The 22,772-nt window shown below is 34.8% G+C and overlaps 1 protein-coding gene across 3 annotated transcripts in view; it reads right to left on the minus strand.

Annotated features, from left to right (window-relative positions):
• Positions 1 to 6,695: 6,695 nt before the first annotated feature.
• The window catches only part of Slc38a6 (solute carrier family 38 member 6), a 57,545-nt gene continuing 41,468 nt past the window's right edge, over positions 6,696 to 22,772 (minus strand). The window contains exons 7-16 of one of the 3 annotated variants that reach the window (XM_071607992.1): positions 22,622 to 22,704; positions 22,100 to 22,158; positions 17,882 to 17,947; positions 17,596 to 17,649; positions 15,720 to 15,799; positions 15,267 to 15,367; positions 9,139 to 9,281; positions 7,853 to 7,997; positions 7,653 to 7,747; positions 6,696 to 7,486 (exon numbers count right to left, since the gene is read on the minus strand). In XM_071607992.1, the coding sequence (XP_071464093.1) occupies positions 7,406 to 7,486; positions 7,653 to 7,747; positions 7,853 to 7,997; positions 9,139 to 9,281; positions 15,267 to 15,367; positions 15,720 to 15,799; positions 17,596 to 17,649; positions 17,882 to 17,947; positions 22,100 to 22,158; positions 22,622 to 22,704 (907 nt within the window). In that variant the 3' untranslated portion in view covers positions 6,696 to 7,405. The remainder of the gene's footprint in view (positions 7,487 to 7,652; positions 7,748 to 7,852; positions 7,998 to 9,138; positions 9,282 to 15,266; positions 15,368 to 15,719; positions 15,800 to 17,595; positions 17,650 to 17,881; positions 17,948 to 22,099; positions 22,159 to 22,621; positions 22,705 to 22,772) is intronic. The other 2 variants (XM_027929376.2, XM_071607993.1) reach the window with 2 other exon arrangements.

Consider the following 22,772-nt stretch of genomic DNA (forward strand, 5'->3'; position numbering starts at 1 on the left):
AAGCCACTCCAGAGTACCAGGCACTGCCCTTGGAGGAAATGAAGCAGGGCAGTGACATGAGCTGATATGCATTTTAAAACAACTATTTTGACTGCAGTGTGAAAATGGATTGCAGGCGGCAGGAATGGCAGCAAGAACCCCAGTGAGGAGGTTAGACGAAAACAGCGGGGCTGCTAGCAGCGGAGACTGGGGAAAGAGGAGTGGATTCAGACATGTTGAGTTTGAAGTGACTGGAAAATCCAAACAGAAGTGTTCTGAAGTACCAGAAATACAGAAGACAGATGACAGTTTAGGTTGTTCCTACTAATTTGAATGACACTGGGGGGGGGGTGCTGAGGAAATGCAGAGTAGATGACACTGGGGATACTAGCAGCTTCACTAAATGAGTAGACTAACAACAGAAGAAACATTTCTAGTGGAGGGCTGCAGGGCTCTGTAGTAAGTCTTGTCTTATTTAACAGTTTTATTTGTGAATGGAATGAAGAAATGGAAAGATAACGAAGGATGTCAAGAAGCAGAGAATTGTCACTAGAATCAAGATTCAAAAATAGATATCACCTGCTAGAATGATGAGTGGAAGCTAACAAGATGAAATTTTATAGATAACTCTGTGTGTGTGTGTGAAAGCTTTGTTACTATAAAATATACCTGAGATTATCAAATTTTTTAATATTTATTTTTTAGTTGTAGTTGGACATAATATCTTTATTTATTTTTATGGGTGCTGAGGATAGAACCCAGGGCCCCACACTTGCTAGGCAATCGATCTACCACTGAGCCACAACCCCCACCCCCACCCCCATTATCAATTTTTAAAAAGGGAAGGTGTAAGCTGGGCGGGGTGGCACACACCTGTAATCAGGGTGGCCGAATATAACATATAACAGGGTGACTGAATATAACATTAAAGCTTTACCTATGTGTGCAGCTGCTGATTTTGGCAGGTCAGAGTCAATAGACAATAGACACTCCCTTTACATAAGATAGCATTGATTTTAGTAATAATATGGAAACAAGAGCAAATGCAGAAATGATAGGCAAAAGACAGAGAGAGGAAAATATATCACCAGATCAGGGAAACACTAACACCCAAACTAACGCAGCTAGAGAGCCCTGGGGTAGCTCTTCAAGGTCCAGACTGCAAAGTCCCTGTCAGAGTCCTCTCCAAAGTCTCATTCCCAGTGGGGCTCCTTAAATACAGTTAAAACAAAGAAACTCCATTCTAACAACCTGAATGACCTGATGATCCCCTCAAGGACACTTCATTCACCCAGGACTGGCTAGATCCCTGAAGGAAGGGAGTGAAAGTCTTAAGATAAGTCAATGGTTCTGAGTTCTGTGAATGAAACAAACTCAGCTTTCTTTAGATGTTCCATTAAGGGTGTGCTAAGGTCACAAAAGGCACAAGGACAGGAAAGATCTTTAATATTTCCTTAGCCCTTTACTGAGGCAGGAGGATGGTAAATTCAAAGCCAGCCTCAGCAAGTTGGCGAGGCCTAAGCAACTAAGTGAGACCAAGTCTCAAAATCAAAAACCAAAAAGGGCTAGAAATGTGGCTCAGTGACTTAGTGCTTCTGAGTTCAATCCCTGACACACACACACACACACACACACACACACGCACGCGTTTCTTTTGGCTCACAGTTTTGGAGATTTCTTTGCCTTTGAACCATGGCAAGGAGGTGCATGATGGAGGAAGCACATGGTGGAGGAAGATGGTCACCTATGGCAGCTGGGAAGCCAAAGTGAAAAGAGGAAGGGGTGTGGTCCCAAGGTTCTTGAGGGCATGCTCCCAGGGACCAGGAGACCTCCCACTAGGCCCCACCTCACTCCCAATAGCACCAAGCTGGGGACTAAGGACGTAACACAGGGGCCTTTGGGGGCCATTTAAGATTCAAGCCATAGCAGGGTATGTGTGTACATTCTTTCACATTTAAAATGTTTAAATCAACAGTATTGGGTTCTAGGAATCTTGACAATCACTTGTAAAAGGCCTGGAGCTCTTGTTAATCCAATGCTTTGTTCCAAAAGTGTAATGCTATTGCTAAAATAGCTGATGTAAAATGTTGATAGTGTTTATTATAAAACAATAAATATGACTTTTCTGGGAAGAATACATCACTAGTGAGAATAAATGTATTGGTCAGGACATTTGTAGAGTACTATTTTCTCATCAGAATGCTGCCTAAGTGGCTAAAACAGACAGAGAAGGGGAGAGTTATATGGTTGGAAGCCATGTCATTTGAGGGACAGTCAAGTAATTAAATTGTACCTATATTTAGTGCTTAGCACCCTACTTAAGCTTAAGCTTCTCCCAAATATTCTCATTACCTAACTTGGAGAAACATGGTGTATTTTCCCTGGCAGAAAGAAAACCCAGCCTTTAAGTATGGAAAGTCTTCACTAAACTAAGAGAATTAAAGTAAAATAAGAAAGAGGTAGAGATGGGATTTGACCATAAAGGAAGTTTGAGTCCAATATCTTCTTTAAGTTATGTATATGAAAACGTACGTATACTTTTTCCTTTGTTAAGCAGTTTCACTTAGCAAGTCTATCTGAAAAGATTTAGTTAGAAAAAGCGAAGTTGTATCTGAGCATGTCTCAGACATGATGTCTTATTTAGCTTTACTACCATGGGACTAGCACAACTCCTAAGACATAAGCACTCAGTAAGTATCTGCTGAGTGAATTAGCCAATCCCTTTGCTTGTCTATGCATCAGCCCACAGACGAACATTAGATAAAATATATACTCATTCAAACAAGAGAGAAATATTTCTCTGCAAGTCTGTTTTCTTTATAGCATCCCATGTTACAATGTCTTTTCAGCCATCTGTCCTCCGTTCCCCCACCCCTGGCAACTCAATTTTCCTCTCCACCCATCTACTTTGTCCCATGAGTGAATAAGGCTTTCACTTCCACCTGTCTACTTGGCTATTAGCCAAGATGAGTCTTCCTGCTCTTCATAATTGCTTGTCTTGATTGACAACCCAGGAACTAGGACAACAGGTGATCATGATAGTAAAAACATACATCAGATTGTTTAGGAAGAGTGAGAAACAAAACAAAAGGAAAGAATTCCGACTGCAGCAAGGAAACCACTTTCAAAATATCTTCACTCATCCTCCACCAATTTTTTTTTCCTATCTCATTATAGAAAGACTATAGGAAGAGCACTGGTAGAAGAAAGAATTATTTGTGCATGTACATCAGAAAAATAAATTTCTTGGTACTATAAAAGGTTCTAGAACATTCTAAGGCTAAACACAATGACATCTAAAATCCAGGCAGAAAAAATGTGAAGGAAGAACATAGGGCTAATTCTAATGCAGTCACAAAAGCACCATTATTACTACAAGAAGAAAAACAGGTTAAAGTTAATTCAGTTCAGTTCATTTGTTTCTAGTATCTACCTTCTGTCTCTGAAATTGTACTAGCAATGTCAGCACTGCAGACAGCACAAAGAAGGAACCCTCTCCACACCCTGCTACCCAAAGGTTATCCGGTAACCTGATCCTGCAGACTGTAGGGCAGAGAAAGAGGAGAAAAATCTGTTCACATTAAAAAGAGATATTTTAATTCATTAATATCTTACATACTATTCACCATTTTATTTGTGTTAAGATAACCTTATTTGTGGACTCAAAAATGAACCTTTTCAATCTCAAATGATTGTAGCACTTCTAAAGGGTGATATACACATTTCAAATACAAAATAGTACTGAAACAAAGGACACAATGAGAAAGAAAGGAAACTTTCCCGAATGATCTATACTCACTTCACCAACCCAAGACTATGGGAAAGAAAAAAGTTCTTAAAGGTAGATGCTTTATATGTAGGGAAATAAGAAAAAAAAAAAAAGAGATTTTGCAAAAATGAAAATGCTTTTAGGAGAACAAGAAGGCCAATGATTACCTCATAACCCATTAAAAGCATACAAAAAGTTTATCTGAAAATGGATTTTTTTGCTTTTCCATTGGTGACTTTACCAGGATATTGAGCTGAGGTTTACAAAATGCTGTGCTAGGAAGAAACATTATAATATAGTATCAAACAAAGAGGTTAGGTTGATTTGGTGGCTTGCTACCCAACAAACGCCATATACAGAACTGCCAGATAGTAGAAAATGTATGATATGCTCAAGACCAGCTCTTTACCTACATTTTAGTGAATTTCAGATCCTGTCTCTAGATGGAAAAGGGTAGGGGGAGTACAACAAAGATTTCCAGACCTTGGGTGTTTAAAGGGCCTTCACACAGTAAATCACCCCACTGCTGTCCTGTTTTCTCCCCAGCCAGACTGAAATAATACAGCACCAGCAGAGGTGTGAATTACCCCCATTCATCTTAATGGAGTGTTAACTTCAAAGACTTGTTTTAACCATTTAAATGCTAAGCTCATGAGTAAACATTCTGTTTAAAAATGTATAATTTAAACCTTGAACATATGAAAGTAATTTATAGTCTTGGTATTTCGTCTTTTAGTCTAGCAAACAAGTCTCCAAAAGTTAGAAAAGTATGTAATTTGTGCTTTACTTAGTTTTATTTTAAATAGTTATTACTTAATAAATTATGAACATTAAACCTATAACAAGAAGGTCCATATTTCCAGAAGAAAGGCTAAGGAGCACTTGAACAAGGTGTCTTGGTAACACCAGTGAAGGGCACACTGCTTTTACTGGCCACCCTCCAAACTCAGAGAATACTCTGTCTCTAAACAGGTAACTATAAGGCAGAACATGAAAATAAAATGGAAATGAACGCTTCCAAGAAACATTTTTCTTGATATTAACTAAGCTTTGTGCACAGCGTTCCACAGGTTATTTGTCCCTTTTGCCAAACCTCCCACCATACTATCCCGTGAGAGGTGACAAATGTATTAATTGATGCACAGCTGTCATCACACTTAAGATTTGCCCCAGGGGGGCATCCTTTGCATCTGTTGTAGATTTAGTTTTTCTTTTTTTTTTTAATTACTGGAGTTAGATTTATTCAAACAGCTGGACACCTATGTCTACTTGGATCCATAATTTCAAAAACAGAAAGAGTAGGTACAAGTAGAAACCTATCAGATTGATGGGCTCTGAATCTTCATGGGAGGCCTTGCCTAGTTATGCCCCTGGGACTATGCTAAGTGCCTAGTTTCAGGAAGGCATTAGGATGAGAGTACAGCTGGGGTGGAACTGTGGGAAAGCACTAAAAAGAGTGCTGTTGGAACCAGCTCCCCAGTGAGTGAAGGCTAGAAAAAGATTCTGAATATAATACTTGTATAAGATGGAAGATGAAAAAATTTAAGATATGTTTCCATGTCCTTCATTCAAAGTAATTTCATTTTCTAGGTACAGACAAAAGGTCAGAGAAAGGGGACAAACATTTATCTACTGAGAAGCCCATTTTGGTCTGCATCTAGTTAGTATATAGAAGCCATTTAGTCCTCTCAACACTACCCTCTGACAGCCATTAACTCCATTTTATGGATTTGAAAGTGGAGGCTTAGAGATAAGTGTCTTTCATTGAGATGTGAATCCAAGTCTTTCCAGTTTAAAAGCTTTACTTTTTCCCATTACACCATATGTTCTCAAGTTGCCAAAGCAGTATCTCTTTGAGTTTCTTTTTTGAAAGGCTCAGTTATCAACTTTGCAGCCTATTTTCTAGATTGGAAGAAAGAGGGCACCTGCAAAAATGTACATTTCCTTATATGCAAATTGGAATTTTGCATGCAATTCCCTACTTTACATGTGGACTAGGATAAGATTACATTTTTAGTGATACACCCCGGCTTCCATAAACTGCTAACCATGTGACAGAAAAGCCCTAGCTTCTGGCTTCTAACCAGAAATTAGTCATGTCAACAGGAAAACTGCAATGATTTATAACCTACAAACAAAATATAATTTAAATGATCAGTATTTGTCTCTGTTTGCCAAGTAGAATGTTAACATGTTTTAGTGGCAGACTGATAAAGCTCAGAGCTTTCCAATCCACACAATAACAGGAAAATCTCAAAAGTTTTTGGATAAGATTTGGAGGTAGGGCAAAATACCAAGTGGAAAAATCTAACAGTTGTGATTGATGGTAACAACATTCACCCATAAGCTAAGATTCAATACTGAATATAAACTGAATATACCTATTTATTAAAAACAAAACAAACTAATAACTGACTCAATATATTTAAGAACATTAAAAACTTCTGCTCTGTGAAAGAGACTCTTAGGAGAATTAAAAGAAAATCTCTGCAAAACAATTATCTCATAAAGGACAGGCATCCAAAATATACAAAGAATGCTTAAAAATCAACAATAAGAAAACAATCCAATTAAAAAAACAGGCATAAGAGTTGAATAGACACTTCAAAGAAAACATACTAAGGACAAATAAGTATATGATTAGATGCTCAACATATGTCCTTAGGAAATTGCAAATTTAAAAAAATGATATAACACTACATACCTATTAAAGTGACAAAAACTCAAAACAATGACAATACCAAATGCTGGGCAAGGATGTGGAATAACAGAACCTCTCATTCATTGCTGGCAAGAATGCAAAACCTTACAAACACTTTGGAAGGCAACTGGTGGTTTCTTAAAAAACGAAACAGGCTCTTACCATTGAATGTAGCGGTGGTCCTTTGTATTTACCACCCCCCCCCCCAAGCCAAAGCTAAAAACGTGTCCACATGAAAACCTGTACCACAAAGATTTACAGCAGCTTTATTCACAATTGCCAAAACTTGGAAGCAATAAAAAGGTCTTTCAATAAGTGAAGAAATAAACTGTGGTACATATATACAATGGGATATTATTCAGAATATTATTAAAAAAGAGATGAACTATCAAGTCATAAGAGACATGGAATAAACATCATTGTATATAGTTAAGCCGAAAGAAACCAGTCTGAAAGGACACATACTATTATATGATCCCAACCAGATGGTATTCTGGGGGGAAAAAAAAAAAAAACTATGGAGACAGTAAAAAGACAATACAAACAGTGGTTGCTAGTGGCTGCAAGAATGAACCCGAAGGTAAACAACTGGCTTTAGTTAATAATGTTTCAAAATGGTCTCATTAAGTGTAACTAATACATGGTGTTAATAATAGGAGAAACTGCTCAATGATTTTGAAGACACAAAACTACTCTTAAAAAAAAAAAAGTCCACTGATTTTAAAAAGTCCCCGTAAATGAAACATTGACTCAAAATATTTAAGAGCATTTTGAGTTTGTTTCTTATTTTAATTAAACTGCTATATTTCTACTTTCTCCTACACACTGTCATTATGTTCTGCTTTATTCTGTTAATGATTTTAATAAAAATGTATTTTTTCATCGAAGTGGCTTCCAGAATTATTCCTTCTTGCTTATGTAGGTAAATTATTCTTCATAAGTAGGAAAATATTCTTTCATTTGTTAATCCAATCAAACACGATGAGTGCTAAACTAAAATTCCCAAGCAAAATTCCAGAGATGAGCAAAACAAAAGCCTGTGGGAATAAAAAAGAAAAAATAACAATTAAGAGTATTTCATAAACCTCCGTTCTTCCCAATAATGTTTTCATAATATTTGACTTTTTGAATATATATAAAATAGTATCAAATGACAAATTAGTTTTTAAAAAAGAAGTCTTAAAAGAAATAAAAACAACCTACCCCAAGCTTTTTCCATGAAAGAAAATCCTCTCTACTAAGTTTAAGATAAAATAGTCCTGGGAATACAAAAATCAAACATGTTGATGTACTGGCCCCTGTAAGTTGGAAGGGAGAAAAGAAAGATGTTGGATTCAGATGTGAGGTGGAGTAATAATTTTATCCATCTTATTATGTGGATTTTTTTGAAATGAAAAACTTACCAACTACACCAAAAACATTTCTAATGTCAGGAACATATATTGCAAGTAAAAGAATGATGATATTGAGTACTAGAGTAATCAAAGAATGGCGAATCCATGAGAATGGAAAATTGGAGAAAAACATCATCATTAAAGCTTTTCTGGCCTGTATAAGACAAAAGGAAATAGACTTAAGCAAAGAGGAAGCATCAAAGGCAAAATATTTGCTTAGCAAAGCACATGTACAGTAACCATGATATTCTTGCCTCCAAACTATTTAGATTCCCAAACTATAGCATAAATTGTTTCAAGTGTTTATACTCATAAACTACGTGTTTATCACATAAAACTTTCTACATGAGCTCATAAAAATTATTTTGCATTAGTTCTAGAAAAAATTTTTCACAGGCAATTTTTTCAGGTTGTATAATTTAAAAAACTACCAACAGTAACATTGTGTGATGAGATCTCAAAGAATCATTTTCACTAAAGTCAACAGAAAAACAAATGGTTTAAAACAGAAAAAGATCTGATGTCATGAAAAAGAAATACCACTTACTACTTTAACTTATATTATCTGTTTCACACATGTAAATATGAATAATTGCTCATTACACTGCCCATAGCTAGGCAGTCGGTCACATTCCATGAAAGTGTGCCCAACCCCTGTTGCACTCTTGGCACTAATCTCTGCATAGGGAGGGACAAACAATCTCGAAGGCTCAGTTCTTACAAAATTCGCTGTGAGATTCAAGACATCCATGCAGAGGCAGTTTTACCCAAAGCTTTTGTTTTCACTTTCTCAGAAATTCTTAAGATTCTTATGTATAGCAACTAGATGCAGAATGAAAATCTGTTCTGCCCCTCAAGTTATAATTTTAGAGCAAGTCAAATATTTTGAGTAAGATTAAACTAGCATGTCTATGTGAAAATAAAACTACAGTAAACCAGTAGGAGCTTATTTTTGCTGACTTGACTATTTCCTTTTCATGCATATTCTTTTGAAAGTAGAATACAGAATTGGGGGAATAAAACTTTAGAACTACAGTCTCTAAATTGGAAACAATGCTGTGGGAGAACTTAAATCTAAACTAAATCTCAGAAAGCACAAATTAGCTTAGTGGTTCACTGTTATTTTGGGGCTTTCATGGGGCCATATGCAAGTATGAGGTCTTTGATCAATTACTTGACAAATGAATAAGATATACAAGACTAGACATGATTCAAAGGTTCTAGTCTGCAAAGAATTAGTGTTGCCATATTAGGGAGCCACTACACTAAGCAACAAAATCTTTAAGCATACTTACAGGGAAGTGGATTAGAGGGACTGTCAAAAGCACAGCAAATAGTATGCATAACTTCACAGTCATGACAATAACATCATGTGGCAAGTATTTACTATAACCTTGTAGTAATTCTGACTCCACTTTGTCTGTAAATAAAAAAAATACTAAAAATCACATTATAAGCTATGTTCTAAGATGTCAATAATAGCAAAATCATTTTCCATAGCACTAATGGATCCTAATAGATTTAGATTCCCCATTACCAAATACATCTCTGGCCTTTTCCCTATTCCATGAAATACAAAGACATTAGTTAAATATATTCTTGAAAACTACATTCTTTTTAAATTTTTTAATGAGATTAGAAACCAGGACAGGCAACACCTACAAAATTATGACAGTTAATGTGTTTAGAAATTTCTCTTTAGAACTTTTCTACCATCTGAGGGTTTGAACACTCATGTTGTCTGCTTATATAGTTGCTTTCTCATGTATTGTTGAGTTTGGTCCCTATGATAACAATATAAATAGGTAAACTTAAAACTGTAAATCACTTGCCTAAGATCACACAATACAAAGGAGCATAGCTGACAGGGTTGTACATCCAATATTTTTGGGGTGCCCAAGTTGATACTTATACAACAATACCATGATATTTCCTCATATCTTACAGTATTTCGTGCATATTACCGGTTTTTGTCAACAATTCATCTATAGATTCATCCTTGGTGAAAGAATGAAGTGTTAGGGAAATGGTTACTCAGAAGCAAGGGCAGCAGTCAGACTTTTTGCCTCATGGTGTTGCCATACTCACAATGTCTCCCCTCACCCCAAGTCAGCTGAAGAAGAGTGTGGGTGCTCAAGTACACTGCCACTTCAGTGTCAGTGGGCAAAGACTAGTTAGTACTTAAAACAGAATGGTGTGCACATGCCTGTAATCCCAGCGGTTCTGGAGGCTAAGGCAGGAGGATTGCAAGTTCAAAGCCAGCCTCAGCAATTTAGCAAGGCCCTAAACAACTTAGCCAGACCTTGTCTCAACATATAAAAGGCTGGGGATGTGGCTCAGTGGTTAAGTGCCCCTTGGGTTCAATCTCCCCCCACAAAAAAACCCCCCAAAATCAGAATGGTATTTTTCATTTGAGAGTACAGGTTGTAGAAAGGATGCTTTGAGGCAGATTAAAAAAAAATCAACTATACCTTTGTTTTCAAGAAACTTAAAATTTAAAGGGGAGAATGACAAATTCACACGTACATAATACAAATTATACATCCACATAAATACACATATTGGTAGAAGAAGGTCCAAACAAAGAGCTTTGGTGATTCTAAAGACCACAGAGCAATGTTCAAATTTCACCACTTACTAGTGATTTTTCCAAGTCTCAGTACCTACATCTTTAAAATAGGGACAATAATACATTGACCTATAGAGTTACTAGGACATTAAATGAGTCAATCAATATATGTGTGCTGGTGTTCAAAACTGTGGGAAAAGAGATTCTTTAGAAGAAAAAAACAGCACAAGTGGAAGTCTTAAAGTAGCAAAGGGAATGTATATCTGAGAAAATAAGTCCATTCAGTACTGCAGTCACTGAAATATAATAAGCAGAAGTACAAAGAGGGAAGTTGGTGACAGGGCTGGAAATGCACTGAAGACCTAGGAATACAGCTCTGTGTAGGGGTTAGACCAATCTTGCATGTCACAGACTTGCAATAGTGATTCAGGAAGGAGACTGTATTATAATCTGAACGAAGCAAAGTATAGACTGGAAGGAAAGAAAAAGAGGGATAATAGAAGGCTACTCTCATAACCACTGAGAGGTAATGAACTAGACTAGTGATAATGGAAATGGGAAAGAAATGAGTTGTCTAAAGTATTATAGACGAAATTTATACAATGTGGGACTAACGGACTAAGTAGGTGACTAAGAAGAGCCAGGAAATCCAGAAATCTGGATTTTATTTCCAAATCTGTGAGATACTTGGGAGTCTTTTGAGAAATATGGCATACTATTTTATTTCCATTTTCTGAATCATAAAATATGCCATTAACACTTCTTGCTTAACAACCTCATAGACTTTAAAAGGTCTGCTTATTATGCAACATTTGGGCAGTGGCCTAGCTCACCAGAGAACACTTTTCTCTTTCTCACCACATAATGCTTTAACATCTGTAATTAGAGTCAATATTATTAATCTTTGTATATACTTATAGGTCCCTTTAATCTTACAAAAGTTAGATATTAACTAAATCTTGGGAATTCTGGGTAAAAGGATTCCAAGTAGCTCCAGAATCCTGAAGAATTAGATTATTATAAATTCAAAATATATGTCACTTGTCCACTTTCTACTTTCCCAGGATGAAAACCTTTCTTCCGAGTCAGTCATTCTGTATTCTTAGCTGAACTGTAACATATGTAAGTGATAGAGTACAACACGCTTCTCTAGATTCCAATAAATCTCTACTAATCTCAGAAAGGACCTGCTGGCGATCTCTGCAAGTTCTATCGCCATTAAAGTCAAGAGCCTGTCCTGTATAATACACACTGTCAAACAGGGTCTGAAGCTTATTAAGATTATCATAAAGTAGCAGAAAGAATACTGGATTAGCATTCAGGAAATCTGCCTTTAATTCTGTGACAGGTAACTTCATCACTCTGGGCTTTAGCTGCTCATCTAAAAAATGAATCTAAAGCTTTAACTCCAGACTAGACCTTCTGATAAAATCTCAGGCTCAATTAGCAATTTCTTTCCATAAGACAGAGCACTTGTTGAACTTATAGAAAGACACCATAAAAAGTTTTTCTTGCTTATGATTAATAATACTTAAAAGAACCACTGTGAAGAGTAAAGCAGTTTCTGCATCTTCCTGACTATGGAGAAGAGTTAATTTTTTTTGGTACTAAGGATTGAACCCAGGGGTGCTTTATACTGAGCTACTTCCCCAGTCCTTTTTATTTTTTATTTTGAGAAGGGTCTCACCAAGTTGCTGAGGGTCTTACTAAATTGCTGAGGCTGGCCTTGAATTTACAATCCTGAGTTGCTGGAATTACAGGTGTGCACCATTACACCTGGCAAGAAATTACTTTTATACAGTTGCATCTGTCTATACATAAAGCTAGCTATCTGTCTTCTTCTCTATCATCTACCTACCTACTGTGTGATTTTTCTTAGATGTACATTTCTCCATTATATAAAATTTTGATACTTTGAAGAATTTGCATTATGGAGATGGGATTAAATCATTTTAGTTGATAAAGACATTTCATTTACATAACAAAATCCTTTAGGTTTTGCTTTTAAGCAACAATAATGGATGGATGAATGGTGATGGAGGGAGAGGGAGGGAGGGAGAGATGAAGAAGTGGGGAATGAGAGATCTATATATATGGATGCCTGGAGCTTAAGTGAGCATGAGCAGTTTTACCGAAAGTTCACTTAATAAAAACTTGGGATGAAGAGAGGTTTTACAGCATAATCTTTGAGGAGGCAGCACAGTTAATAAAAGCATTGGATTTGGAAAGAAACAAAATAATTAAATCTCAACCCCATTATTCATTAGCTATAGTTACTGGCCTAATTATTCAATCTAAATGAACCTATACCACCTTACAGAGTTGTTATAAGGATGAAGTTAAATGATATATGTAAAGTATCTGATACTTAAATGTTAGCTCAATAAATGTATTAGCATCAATCACTTCTCCACATCCCTTTCAATGTAAGCTTTGTTTCTGATAATTTAATACAACAGCTCCTAAGTACCTAATGATTCATACAATTAATGTAACTATTTCTCAGTCATCTTGGTATCAGTAAGGCCATTTGAGGTTTCTCTCAGGTAGTTCTACTTATCTATAGGGAGGAGAAGGTCAGTATTTTTGGACATTTTTTTCAAAGTTGAAGATTCTAAACAATGCAGATTAAGTATCCGTAATCTAAAAATCCAAAATATGAAATGCTCTGAAAATTCTTTGACCAAAATTCTTCGAGCACAAAAGTCTGCAAATATTCTGAAATCCCCCAAACTCTGAAATCTGAAACACTCTGATCCCCAGAATTTCAGATAAGTGATAACCAGTAGTATTTGTGCCAGGTGACAATCTTAATTTTTTAAAAAGGCAGCTATTCTGCTACTCTAAATCTTTTAGAAACCCAAGAGGACCCAGCTATGATATTAATAATCCCAGCTATGATATTTTATTAAAACAGAAAAGTATTACGATTTCAGGTTTGTATAAAAATGAATATATTGAAAAACCAAAAATAAAGTACATATATTTCAAGAAGTTTGCTTTTATTAGTGATGATCACAAATGCTTAACAATTTGTTTTCACTTTCTTTGTAGTGTGTCTTACAGGGCACCATGCTCACATTGGAAAAAATGCTTTTCTTAAAGGTGCACAAAAAGCTCTACTACTCTCTTCCTATATCAGTATAAAAATGCAATAGCAGATTTAGATATATGGGATGGTCATTATTATTGCTGAAATAACATAGAGGCAGCAAGAAAATAAAGACTACAGAGAGCAATTATAATTTTCTCCCACATAAAATGTCATGGTAATATGGCATATACAGAAAAGTTATATTTAAACTATTTTATTAAAAACAGAAAGAAGTACAGTACTAAAAGAGCACCTTAAATATAATGAAAGTTATAATAATAATGCCAGCAGTAGCTCTCATTTGTGAAGGACCATTATATGAATTTTATATATAATTGATTTCTGCTTCAAAACAACTCTATGAAGTTATTCCCATATTACAGATTAGGAGATAAAGCTACTGCAAAGTGAAATAACCTGTTCAAGGTCATACAGCTAGTTAAAGTAGAGGAGGTATGTGTACCACATTTGTTGGATTTCAAATAAACTTGCTGGATTTCTTTCCAAAGGGCTGAGGAAATGTAGCAGTATAAGCAAACATTATCACAAAACTTGTCAGACTTGGGAAAATTCTGTGCAATAAGAAAAGTGCCATTACTAGTCATGACATTATTAGTCATCACTGATGTCTACAAGCTGAAACATATTCACAAGACAATCACACAAGAAATGATAGTTATTCACAGCTAAGTATTACCTAAGTAATAACAGCCATTTACTTGCAGACTTATAAAACAAAAGCATTCATAAACCAAAAAGTATATGCAGAATTTCACAAATTGAGTGTAACTTGTGTTACAATATGTTTTTATGTAAATTCAACAAGTATGCTTACATATCAAACAAGAAAGCTTACAATTTTTATTCTTGTTCTAGAATTCTGTTTTACTTTTTCCTCAAGTTCTTATCAAGAGAAAACTACCCAACATAACAAGCAGGGAATTTTTCCAAAATATATAAAAGATACTTTGATTTTGTGAATTTAAAACTGTCTTTAAGAATAAAGGAGAAAGGTCATGGTGAGTTATAGAATGTACATCTGATGAATTCTGGAGACAGAAATATCTGACATCTAAGTGTAAAACTAAAATCGAGTGTAAAACTCTTTCCTTTTCTCAACTTGTTCTTTCGCAATTAAAATGATTTTACTCTCTCAACCCTAAAACTTCTGAACTAGAGTATAATATACTGAATATGCAATTTTAAAAAACCAAAATCATTATCTTTTTAGAAAGACATCAATATCCCTAAACCTGAAATATACTTAGATGTATAAGAAATTTTTCATATGAAGTCATTAATCTTTAATTTGATTCACCTTTCTAAGAGAAAGAGAATCATTTCTATAAGGTCCCTAGAACCACCACAATACTGCACTGTAATCTGGGTGGCCTGCACAAATTAACTTATTACTGAAAGTCAGAAAGAAAGTCTATAATCATGTGTGAGATCACTTATGTAATAATTTATTTTGTTATCTCTATCTAAGAATATACTCGCTGGAAGTGGTGGTGTACGCCTGTAATCCTAGTAGCTTGGGTGGCTAAGGCAGAAGGATAGTAAGTGAGTTCAAAGCCAGCCTGGGCAACTTAGTGAGGCCCTAAGTAACTTAATAGGACTCCGTCTCTAAATAAAACATATATTTAAAAGTTGATGGGGGCTGCTGGGGATGTGGCTCAGTGGTTAAGAATCCCTGGGTTCAATCCCTGGTACCCCCCTCCCCCCCCCCCAAAAAAAAAACCCAAATAGAATATACTCACCATAAAAAGTGAGGTAACCAAAGAGGGCAGATATAAAGTAAATGAGAAAACTTAAAGCAATTGCTGTATTGGTTACATTCTGCATTCTTTTCTTTGATGGGCTAAAAGACAAAAATGGCAAAGGTAAAACCAGTGATATGAATTATAGCTAAACAAACAAATGTCTCCCAAATTAGTCAAGAAGATTCTTCAATCATTCAAGACCTAATCTATCAATAACTGCACACTGGAATTAGTAATGTGAAGTCAGCATAGGAAGATTACATTTCCTGGAAACATTCTTAACTGAGAATTAACTTGCTTTGTTTTATTTCATTTTAAATTAACACTTAGAATCTAGTGATGATATGAAGGGATTCATAAATGAGAGCGTCATTCAATTTGATGAAAGCCCTCCAGGTAAAAAAACAAAAATATTTAATTCATTTAAAATACTCCAGGATTCTACAGTACCTTTGAAGTTCACAGTATATCGGCAATATTGAGGTATGGCAGAGAAATGAAAAAGCCATGGTTGGTATAGCGTAAGCACTCTGAAAAAGAATTTTAAAAGACAATTAAATGCTATCCTATTGAAACAATTTCATTTGACAACAGTTCTTTTAAAAAATCAATGTATTTCATCTTTCATGAGTCATTTCTTTATAAGATTTTTTTTTCTTTTCAGAGAGATATACCTATAGTTACCAGCAAATGTTTTACTTAGCTATACTAGGGAGAACATCTTTAGGCTGACTTCCCATACCATTTTGCTTTATTACAATACCGCTTCTACATTATTTAGGTAAGATAAAAATAGTTTAGGTAAAATAAATAATATTTAGGTAAGATAAAAATTACACCTTAGAAATGTTCTCATTGCAATTCTCAGTCATTACCAATGAATGCACAATTTAAATACATCTTAATACCTTAAGCACTAGGCAATATTGTTAATAATTTTAAATATGTTTTCACCAAAATGTAATCCATAATAAAATAATAATAAAGTGTTAACCATATCTTTGTACTACTGCAAGCATCTTTGATCAGGATCTCTTTTAATAAGAATGAATGTCATTTATTCTAGACCTAAAAACTCTTTAAGATCCCATGGAATACATAAGCTTAAATTTTGTTTTGTTTTTATTATTAGAATACTTAACAAGAGCCAGAGGGAGCTATAAAGGAAATAAGTTACCATCTAAATGAAAATATGGCCTTTTCTCTTTTATGCTCTAAAAATATTTTCCCTTAACTAGCTTTAGGCTCTTCAGCAAAAGAAGTTCCAGATGAAGACCTATTTGGGGATATAATGCCTAGACTCCTAAAATATCTGAGAGGGGCTACGAGGAAGGAAGTTGTAGAGTTTCCTGAGGGTGGATTAGGGAATAAGAGTTTAATTCAAAAATTCTCTATTTCATACATTGCTTAATTTCCTGGCTTGTCAGTTACTCCACTTAGATCTTTAAGGCACAAGGAGGTCTTTACCATGCAAAAGATGTGGTAACCTCCCTTGTGGGGCCAGAGAGTCATTTCTCATTTACAAACTAGGAGATACAGAAAAATTCTGCATGGAGGAGTATGCAGACTTCCACAGTATAAAGCTGCACATGAGTGGAGGGGTTCTACCATTTGGGACCTACAAAATGGGATTTTGGCAGAATTAAGACAGTGTAGAGGAAGAAACCTGCAGAAAAAAGGAAGACTTTGTGCTCCTCTACAAATATTTGTAAAGCAGAGACCATCCAGATCACAGTTCCTGCATCCTCTGCTGATGCTCAGGGGCTCTTACAGGCATTTTTGAGTATCCTATACCCCTTAGGCTCTTAGAGAAGGCAAGGGGACTTAAGGTTTTTAGTCTCGACTCCTGGCATCATAAATTTCAACTTTGGAATGTTGGTCAGAAGATATATTGGCAGTACTCAATTGTTGGTCCAATGATGAGGCTGCTTAGCTACAGACCAAAGTTCTACTCACAGGGGAGGAGTTTTTGATTGTAATTGGCTATTTAGCTTTACAAGTCCAGAGGGCAACAGGAAGTCTGTATCCACAGAGGACCTTATTGGCCAGACCAGACATTCGGTAAATCTGTTCTTTTAGGCAGAGGCCCATTTAAAACAGGCTCCATTTAAAGGCATGCCATAGGGGGGAAAAAAAGGTGGCTGTTTCATAATGGGCCACCCTGTGTTAAATAATATTATTCTTCTGGTAGGCAATCCTATACTTAGCACATTCATGAAAATTAATTAGTTACAGGTACAAAGACCTAAGAGACCCTGTTACACAAATCTCTTAAAACTTGAAATGTGAAAAATCAACCAAAAGTATCTGTTAATAACTTACACACCTCTTTGGAGAAATGAAAGAGCTTTGGTTTACAATCATCTGTAGCATTTGAAATCTGTTTAAGAGTATTGAGGGGAAAAAGAGAAACCAACAGCTATTAAAAGTCAGAATACATCAACAAAAAATTAATTGAATCATTACCAGGCTTTCAAATCAAATTATTTCAAAGCAAAATTCCAAAATACATACAACCACTACTTTTTTATTAACAAGGAAAAAATTATTTGCTTGCCTTTTCTCCCTTTTTAGTTTAAAAAGGCAAACAACAACAAAACAAAAACTATTACCTGGAAGAATTCCTCTGTATGATTTAATGTCAGAGGACAAGGGATGGCCCATTTTTTAATTATTATCTGTAAGAATAATATAATCAGTACTCAGATTATTTCTAATAAAATTCATTGATTTCAAATAGGTCAAAATTATTTTCATTAGTCTAAAACCATGCCAAACAGCTAACAGAAGATTCTTTGCTGGTAAGATTTTCCCCAGTTAGAAGGGGTCATCATTTAACAGTTACCTGTGGTAGGACTATGAGGGATAGGACAGAAGGTGTTTCACATGTGTTTAGTGGGGATCTTTTCCATTAAAGACTGGGGGTATTTCCTGTCAACTTTCAAAACTCCTACAGCATCAGTGTATTTTTTTTTTTAAGTGTGACTCAAAGGGGGAATGTGTTTTGTCAATGGTACAAAAATATGATTATTTGTTTCAGTAGCAGTCAGAGAAATACTAATAGCAGGTTTGGAAAAGGCACAGGGAGAAATATGTAGAGACTTTATGTAAAGGCGGACCTCAGGGATTTCTGATGAATAAGTACTTTCACCCTCCTTACTTTTTCAGATTGGTATTATTTTTGGTGAATGTGGAGAAAGCTGGCTAGAATAAGAGCACATAACTGGGAACTCCAGCTGGTAAAAATAAATTAAAGAAAAAACATTAAGAGAAACCCAGAGGGATGCTATTTCCCAGAAATAATCAATGAAAATGTTTCAGGATTTTACTCTTAATTGTGGCCATCCTGTTCCTGGACCTAAAGTTGTAGCTGTGTCAACATTACCATTGTTGCCGTTGTTTCAGGCACATAATTACTCTGTAAATGTTTGCTCCGGGCTGAATCCCAGCATACAAAGGGGCAAAGGAGAATAAAGGAAGTATTTGTCCTTTGCTGGAGACCAATAAGTAAACACTATTTCTATATGGTATTTATCTAGATTTTGGATCTTAGCAAATTAAATCAATACTTTATACCATGATAAAACAAATCTAAAGAAAATATACACTTTTAGGATTAAGTTAATGAGTGAACTAAAGAGTCACTCTAAATTAAAAATCTCACCAAGGAAAAATAAGAAAGGGAAAAAAATATAAGGATAAACTGGGCTAGCTGCTTTGAGGTAAGTTTTCAATACAAAATAAAACTCGATGATCAATTTACCAACAGGAAAGAACAAAATCAAAAGCATAATCTCACCATTTTTTTTTTTTTCCTGAAAGGTTTTCAAAAAAAGGATGAGGATGAGGTAATGGAAAAGCTGGAGAAGCAAGGTCATTACTGGTCTCTATCTTTTGCCATGTTGACACAGTTCCAAATTTAGTCTCTCACTTTTTCTCCTTACCAGTAGTGGTGCTGTTGGCAGCAAAAGCCATTTATTGAGCATTTGCCATGTACCAGGTATCTTTTTCCCCCTTTTAAAATAGAGATAAACTCATTAGCAGCCTTTAATATTAATATAAGTTCACCTAATTTCTGTGCAAAGATCCACCCCAAACCCAAGCCTGTGTAGTAGAATAGTGTGGCTAGACATGATGTCCTACAAAGCAGCAGAAGAAAACAGAAATGCAAAGAGACCCAACAACAAACAGCAAATATTTATAAGGAGTTCTTGCTTGGGTTGAAGATAACACATGGTAATAAGATAACTCTTGGGGTTAGAACAATGATTACTAAATTAAGTATTAAAAATATCTGTTCAATTGCACAAAAGGCCCTTCTTTCTTCCTGCTCCAAGTCCTTCCCAACTTTCAAGGCTCAGCTTATTTTACCTCCTTCCAAATTCTTCTTTACTCTAGCTCTCAGTGATTCTTCTCTCAACTCTTGTGACTCCTACTTTGAAGCAAATAAATTAGTATTTCATTAGGTAATACCTACGGTGTTTTCTAATAACTTAGTCTTATCTTTCCTACTATGTGGATTGATCTCCCCTACTGGATTGACTAGATTATAGTGACCATGCAAAACTTTCATACACTATCATACCTAACATAGTGCTTAATAGAAGAAAACCATTTAACTCTAAATGCTATTTATTTGACTATTGGTTTACTGAAATACTACTTAAAACACTAATCTGTACTTAAGAGAAAAACTTGAAAAGAGTGGTAATCCATTTGTGTACTAAGATGGACCAAAAACAGGTAGTTCTTTTTTTTTTTTAATGGTAAATCCATTTGGTTTCTGTCATTCCAAGCCATTGCTAAAATGAAATTTATTTTTAAAAATTTTAGAGGGGGAAAAATTTATGTCATATTTAAAAAAAATATGGGTTAATATATATGCATGTATTTTTCCTAACTGCTATTTCAAAACCTAATACTTACTATTGAATCTATAATAAATGTCAATAAAAAAGACCACTAAAAAAATTATAGAGTGCATCTCATTATCCCATTGTAGACCAAATTTAAACTTTTCATAGGTAAAACTCTGAGCAAATGGTTTGTAAAAGCATTACAATAAATACAGAATAAGGGTAGTATTTCTATATGACAGTTACAGCAGAAATCTGTATTGAATTAAAGAGTATTTGTCATGACAGAAATGAAAACTATAGTAGACATATCATATCAATACATTTCACTTACTTCAAACTATTGACTATGAAAACTAAATTATTCTTACCAATGCAAAGAGAAATGTCAATTATCTATATCCTACTGACATAATGAGAACTGTCAATTCTCTATAAGGGAAAAATTCACTGTTACCTACACTGATTATCTTCAATACCTATATATTCATCATTTGCATACACAGGCACTTCTTTTTTTTTTTTTTTAAAAAAGCATTTATTTATTTATTTATTTATCTATCTATCTATTTATTTATTTAATGTGGTGCTGAAGATTGAACCCAGTGCCTCACACGTGCCAAGCAAATGTTCTACCACTGAGCTACAACGCCAGCTCCTATGCAGGGCACTTCTAACTATGCAGAGGCTTCCTAACAATCAACATATGATGAAAATAGTTACTGTTTCTCTCTTCAATATAGAGCATACAAAGTGTATGTTCAATTCATTATTTGTCAGACAATTGTAGGAGGGATGATTTTAACGTTGGTAAATTCAGTAAATGTAAACACTATCAAATACTTTCAGATTTAAGAGTATTCATGGAAAATAATTACTATATACAGTGAAATCAGGGTCATTTCCACTTCATTAAAGTAATTTAATGCTATTTTATCCCTGTGTCTCAGAAGATGGTTTAACCAAAGCTAAAGGCAATGCACCCGAAACTGTTTTGAAATCTGGTTCTATAATATGGTTTAACTATTGATGTGTTGTCTTGCTTATAGCATGACATCTGCCTTCTATTAATAAGTAAATAACAAAGAGAAGTTTAACCAAATTTATGAAGAGATTATTTGGGCATATATATTCTTGGCAAGCTAAATGTTAAATCCTATTTAATGTTTACTATTTAGATACTGACTGTGGAATAAAATGCTATGGAAAGAAAAAAGGGTTTAAAAATTTCACATGAAGATATTATCTTTATAAAAATGTTTAAGATCTGCTTTAGAATAATAAAAAAGGAAACAAGAAATTTAAATTCTATTTTATCTTTATATTATTTTATAACTATCAAAATAAGTTAAATTTAACATCAGATATTTTCCTTTTATAATAAAAGTGACTAGTTTAAAATAAGAAAGAATATATCCTACATATAAAGAGTAATATTTATTCCCAGTACTATTTTCATAAGAACTTATTTATACTGAATAACCAGGGTAGAGAGGAAAAAATTCAAGCAACCTGGTTCTTATTAGATATCCTTGGTAAAGTCCTAGAAACTCTTGTTTCATCAATCAAACAAAATTTCAAAATTAAGATGACTAGTACCAAACTGACTTTACAGATTAGAGCCGACTGTTTCTTTACACAGTGTTGTACATAAATAAACATATACACCTACACAAAGAATTCTATTCCATCTAGAGTTTTAACAAAATTGGTGTGCTCTTCTCTCTAGTTAACAGTAGGTGATACAGAATTTGAGATTCTACTCTAGCTAAGCTTCTTTAGAATGAATGCAACGAAGGAGATAATTTTGTGAAAATTATTAAATTCTTTTGTGAACAAAACTACTTTTAACAACATACTAAATGGAATGGGCTAACTTCCCAGCACAAAACAGACTTAAAAGAAAAAAAAAAATCATTAACATGAGTCCAATTTTAGGGAGGAGATAAGCAATGCATTATATTTTAAACTTACCACAAGAGCAAAGAACGCCATAAAGAAAAATGATAAACTACTTGTGTAGCCAAGAAAGCCTGTAAAATAACAGTAAAATAAAAAGCAATTTATAAGGAAAGTGATCCTAAACGTACAGCTAAAGCTATACATCTTGGGCATGTTTTCTATTATAGTGCTTGGTATCTGGGGCTTAAGGCTCAGAATAACAACATTCCAACTATCTGTCACAGATCATTTATGTAGCTCTGTACAGCAGAATTGGAACTGGCTTACCACTAATGGTACACTGTAAGGAAAGGCTGCTCTTTAATGTTCCGCTGTAAAGATTTTATTTTAGTGGGGCAGACAAAATACTACTGCAAACCAAGTAAAAGGTTAACTAGGCAGGGTTGAAGGCTGAACAACCTAAAATAAGGCCAAGTTTAAACTATTCACCACCACCACCTTTCTGCTAAAAATATGGTACTATGAAATTTAAAAGCCTCTTAATATTTCTCTCTCTCTTCTAAACAAATTATGTACTCTTCCATAAAGACTTACCTATTTTGGGAAGAAGAGCAAGAGGGAACACTATGCCAACACAAATAATTATTAGTAGTGTTTGTCCATCCAGATACCACGACCTATTAGGGAAAAAATTCTGTTTTAGCCACAGAACTCCAGTGTTTGTTCTTAGATGTGTGTGCACGTA

The sequence above is a fragment of the Marmota flaviventris genome, chromosome 2 (genome assembly GCF_047511675.1).
Source record: "Marmota flaviventris isolate mMarFla1 chromosome 2, mMarFla1.hap1, whole genome shotgun sequence".
Taxonomy (NCBI): domain Eukaryota; kingdom Metazoa; phylum Chordata; class Mammalia; order Rodentia; family Sciuridae; genus Marmota; species Marmota flaviventris.